This window comes from Halyomorpha halys, unplaced genomic scaffold, assembly GCF_000696795.3.
Source record: "Halyomorpha halys isolate HHAL.00 unplaced genomic scaffold, Hhal_1.1 Scaffold597.1, whole genome shotgun sequence".
Lineage (NCBI taxonomy): Eukaryota > Metazoa > Arthropoda > Insecta > Hemiptera > Pentatomidae > Halyomorpha > Halyomorpha halys.
The window spans coordinates 178,438-183,386 of record NW_027112846.1 but is presented as its reverse complement, the minus strand read 5'-3'; the positions used below and the strand labels follow the sequence as shown (position 1 = coordinate 183,386).

The 4,949-nt window shown below is 31.6% G+C and overlaps 1 protein-coding gene across 2 annotated transcripts in view; it reads right to left on the bottom strand.

The window, feature by feature from the left end:
* The window catches only part of LOC106684646 (uncharacterized), a gene marked incomplete at its 5' end in the record, with an annotated part of 28,460 nt that overhangs the window by 13,502 nt on the left and 10,009 nt on the right, over positions 1-4,949 (bottom strand). For both annotated transcript variants that reach the window (XM_067050575.1, XM_067050576.1), the window contains 3 exon segments: positions 937-985; positions 1,060-1,256; positions 4,548-4,615. In XM_067050575.1, coding sequence (XP_066906676.1) covers positions 937-985; positions 1,060-1,256; positions 4,548-4,615 — 314 coding nt within the window.

Genomic DNA, 4,949 nt, shown 5'->3' with positions numbered 1-4,949 from the left:
TAACTTTTTAAAATTTGTATTATAGGTTAAGCGTTTTTAGATTTCAATTAAATATAATTCTGTGCAGGACCATCTTAAAATGTTATGTATACGTACTGTAACTTTTAAATTTTTTACAATTTATACTCTTGATTTTGATTTTATCTTATATTTAAAAAAAAAAAAAAAGGAGGAGTGTTGGGTCAAGGGAGAAAATTATATCAAAGATACACAGAAAATAATGGAAAATAATAGAAAAGATGAAAAGTTAAAAAAAAAAAATTAAAAGTTTAAAAAAATAATAGTACCCCAAAAAAGACAGAACAACATAGAGATTAGGAGGAGACGACCTATATATCTCTATTTCTCAATTATACAAAATGGTGTAAGTGACATTTTCGACACTTTTGAGTCCAGAAATACAATTTACAAGGACTGAACTGCTGAGACTAGAAGTAAACTGAGTAACAACCACAATAGTTCGCCGATTTGTTTTTTGTTTTTTTATTATTTTACACAATTACGTTATTATTGCACAACTTTGTAAATAATTTTCAGGCATTTAAAAATAAAATTTAGACAGTTTTACTTTAGAAGTAGACCTCATATCGATATTTAATCACATTAATCTTAAAAAAAAAATGTCTTCCCCCTGCCAAATAAAAATTAATATACATACAATACTCTGGCTTGAACATCCTCATGGTACAATTATTAGATAATAGATGATTTATCAGAAGAATTACCCTCGATCAAGTGTCAAAATTGCATCCAATCGTTTAGTCATTTTGACTGTTGACGAATTAAGAAAAATACTAATTTTAAAATGTCGCAGGTATCTACCCAAATTTATTTCAACTGACACCCTACATTAAATGGATAAAGTGATAAAAATTAATTTAAAACAAAATCTATTAATTTTTAAACTGAGAGAAAATATAAGAAGTTAATATATACCTCTCGATCTTTGATGAATGGCACGATATCTCAATGGGTCCTCCGATAGCTGTAACGATAAAAGAACGTTTTATTATAAAATATCAATCGCTAGCATCACTGGTACATTTATGAACAAAATACCTTCATCAAATTTGTCATCTTCACTATCGATTAAGTCAATTCTTTTCAATTCATATTGATGTGCCAAAGATTTCAAATCTTGGTTTGAAAAGATAGTATTTGGTTCTCTGTGCATAGGTCTTGGCTTTGGGATTTCGGTAACCTCTTCCGCGCTTGTTTCTTCAGAAGTATTGTCAGATGATCCTTCCTCTATCTCTCTGAGAATATGGAAAAAAAATCAGACTATGATTTCACGTGCAATATTTCGACACTAAGAAAAAGCCACTTAAGCGAAAAATCTATTATTATTAAATTAACTCAGAATAATTCACCATAAGGGTAGCTATATATTTCATATTTAATACTATTCGTACATATTAATGTTGTTTTTGTCGGTTAAGAAAGCGTTAATATAAATTTTTATTAATAAAAAGTTAAAATCTTTTGGATAACTTGATGTCACTGTTTTTGTCAAGATACTTAAATATAAGCCTCACAACTTATCCACTAGCTTATATGACGTTACAAGATGACCTTAGTTGGTACTAGACGATTTGTCACCAAACTCTAAATTGAAATAATTCCGATAGTGTTTTAGTCAATACAATAACACATTATTGCTACTTATAACACAGAAAAATGAAATTTTCATCAACAAGTGAAAAAAAATTAGAATTAACTTAAAAAAAATTAGTTAAGTTAAAATTAATAGTTAAATTAGTTTAAAAAACCTTTACTTAATTCTACGCTGAATTTTTATAAAAAAACATTCTAAAGATTTGATTTGATTTTCGGTGTTGGCTCATGTCCTCCATTGGACATCTATACAGCCTCAGTGTGTGAATGTCAAGATTCATATCTCGGTTCCCACCTGGGTCGGTCAGTAAATATCGACCGACTCAGGTGGGAACCCCCAACTTTCTTAACCAAACGCTCTGAGGGCCTCGTCCTAGTCCTCTCAGCTATAAGTTCTTCAATATATATTGGCTGTACGTAGGGCAAAAGTCAACACTACCACCTAATTTTTTAAGCTTAAAAGAATAAGACGTATGAGAAAATGACCATAGAACAGCTACGAAGAAAAAATAAATGAGAAGAACATGAAAGTGAGATGGAGCGAACTCTGAGGACAATAGATATGGTGGAGAATCCGTTTAGCCGTTGTATAGTAAATATCTATAGATTAACAATACAGATGATATCACCCACAAAGAAAAACCGAAACAGGCAAAGCGAGCAATAAATAACTAAGTAGAAAAGCTGGTCTGAATTTGGCAAAGAACTCCAAACAAGCTATGTCGAGAATAAAAGGAAGTTTCGGAAAACCGTGAAGGGATTAGGTCGAAATTACAGAAAGAGGAATACAAGTATTAAGGATTATACTAGATAGCTGATTACCGAAGATAAAGATTTGAAATAATAGACAGAGGTTTCTGACTGTAAGAAAACAAGGAGACGGAGAAGCTTTAATCGGGCAAGCTGTTGAAGAGGATGAAGAAAGTATTTCAAAAGAAGGAGATCCCCGCGTAGTGGGGAAATAACATGTTTATTCCAATAACCAAGTAATGTCCCATGGTAGAGTGTGAAAATTATCGACCCATAAACCTGTCATCCATAACCCTGAAGTATACTCCGGAATGAACTTGAAAAAATAATTGTAGAACAGGAGCTTCAGAAATAACCAACAGCATTCAGAACTGGGCAACAACCTCAGGACAATATTTTCACAGTTCGATGCATAATCGAAGTAGATATAAGGATACACCTCGCCTCCCTGAAACTCCCCGAATGGAACACAAGCAGATATTAGAAGGATAAGAAATTTAATGCAAGCAATCCTTGGCTTATATAGAACATTATATGAGATGTTTAGGCTTAACAGCAATAAATCAGACAGATATCAAATAGAAACGGCAGAAGAGGAAGGGACAGCTTAAGCCAATTGTAGCTTGTATTATACATAGACAGCTAATATAATATGAAAAGCTGAACTAATTAGCCGAAAATTGTAAGTAGGAAGAATTCTTAAAATTGCAGGAAAAAGAAGAGCCTCGTAAGAAGCCCAACAAGGTGTGAGGAACCACTGGACCGAAAAGGAATAAGTATCAACCTGACCAAATCTGAGTATTTGTTGTTGTTTCTAAAAGTGGTTATAGAGAACAACAAACAATTTGTAGAAGCTTAAATATGTAACAGGTGCATACATACCATTACCAAAGAATTAAAATTATAAATGGCGGGAGGTTTTAAAGATGTAAAGAAAACAACAAACCTTCGCAAAATTCTTAGCACTTGTTTTAGACAAGCCTTTATCCCTACGCTGACGAACGCAGCTGAATGCTGGGGGAAAGCTCTCAGCAGGACTAGATTTAACCGAATGATAAAAAAAAAGACACCAAGTAGAAACCACTAATGGAAAATATACATAAAAGAGAATTAACGGCGTTTGGTCATGCAGATAGAATGACTATCAATAGATTCCCAAAGAATATATGATGGGTGGGAGGGAAGGGGTTAAAAAATAGAGGGAATACGACCACGTAGATGACCGTGAAAGTGAGAGGACCTCACATCGAATATCGTAAGGAATAGTCGGCTCACTCTGGGTGAGGTTAAGAACTTATCGGTCTTTGAGAAATGAACATCAGCTGCTGTAACTCCCTATGCTACATAAAAAGGGTTGGGTAAAGAAGAAATAAGAAGTTGCACTAATTACTATGAGCTGTGTAACGTTGACAGCCACGTTTTTGCAATTTTGTGATCGCAATGAACTGTTTTCTTATCGTTTCAATTCACACCCGTAGTAATAACTTTTTTTTTTTTCAAAATGGCGATGGTTCTAATATGGAACCGAAGAGTATTACTTGACATCAATTCTAATATTCTCTTTATATTTATTAAGATATGCATTCCTCATGTCATTTTTAATTTTAAGGATCCTCAGGTCGATTGTGTAAATATTGTATATATTACTTTATCATTATGTTATTTTATTTATTTATTTTTCATACAGATAGTTTTATTATGTTCATCTTGTTTATTCTTTTGTTTGTATATATTTTAAGAGAGTTTTTTTTTTTTTTTTGTTTTATTTTATTAGTTTTTTTTTAAATTTTAGTATGTATGAGATCATTCATCACTATTACCTATTGCCCACAACTGTGTGGCAGATTGTAATATCTATCAATAAATAAATCTATCAAAAAAAAAATAACTTTTTTCAGGGCTTTATCAATACATTTTAGTTTGTTTCTTTTGTTGAAATATTAGTGTTATTTACTTATGAGGTACGGGCCCTGGTTGAAGAGCCTATAACTCATCCTTCATTTTTTTTTTCTTAATTAAGAATTATAATCATTTGGCACCAATAAATAAAATTTTCATCATTCATTTCTTTGTCATTCAGTTTTACATTTTTTATCGATCAAAAAATGTTTTTTAGGAAAACTTATTCAGTTATATTCATAGAAATTTTCATATCTATACTTAAACAAAATTATTTTACTTACGCCAGAAACAATGAGAGAATTGAGGTGTTGGGCTCTGCCTCTCCAAATGCCTCATTATTATCTTCCTCCTAAAAAAAAATAAATAAATAAAAATAATTATAAATCGAATTAACAGATTCTTAACTAATGGGAGTAAACCTCCCTCTCCATAATTGGTCAATAAAAAATGTCAATAATTAGGATATTATTGTAAGTTAAAAAACAACGGTCCAAACTTCTAATCCATTACAAAAGACTGATCTACATGACTGTTATAAGGCCTATCTAGACATATAGAATTGAGCTATGGGGCTCCACTAAACCATCGAATTCCTCCCGAATCCAATCCTTACAGTCCAAAATCCTTCGTAAAATCCTTAATGCTCCTTTAAATAAATTATTTAAAAAAAAGGTTAAAAAACT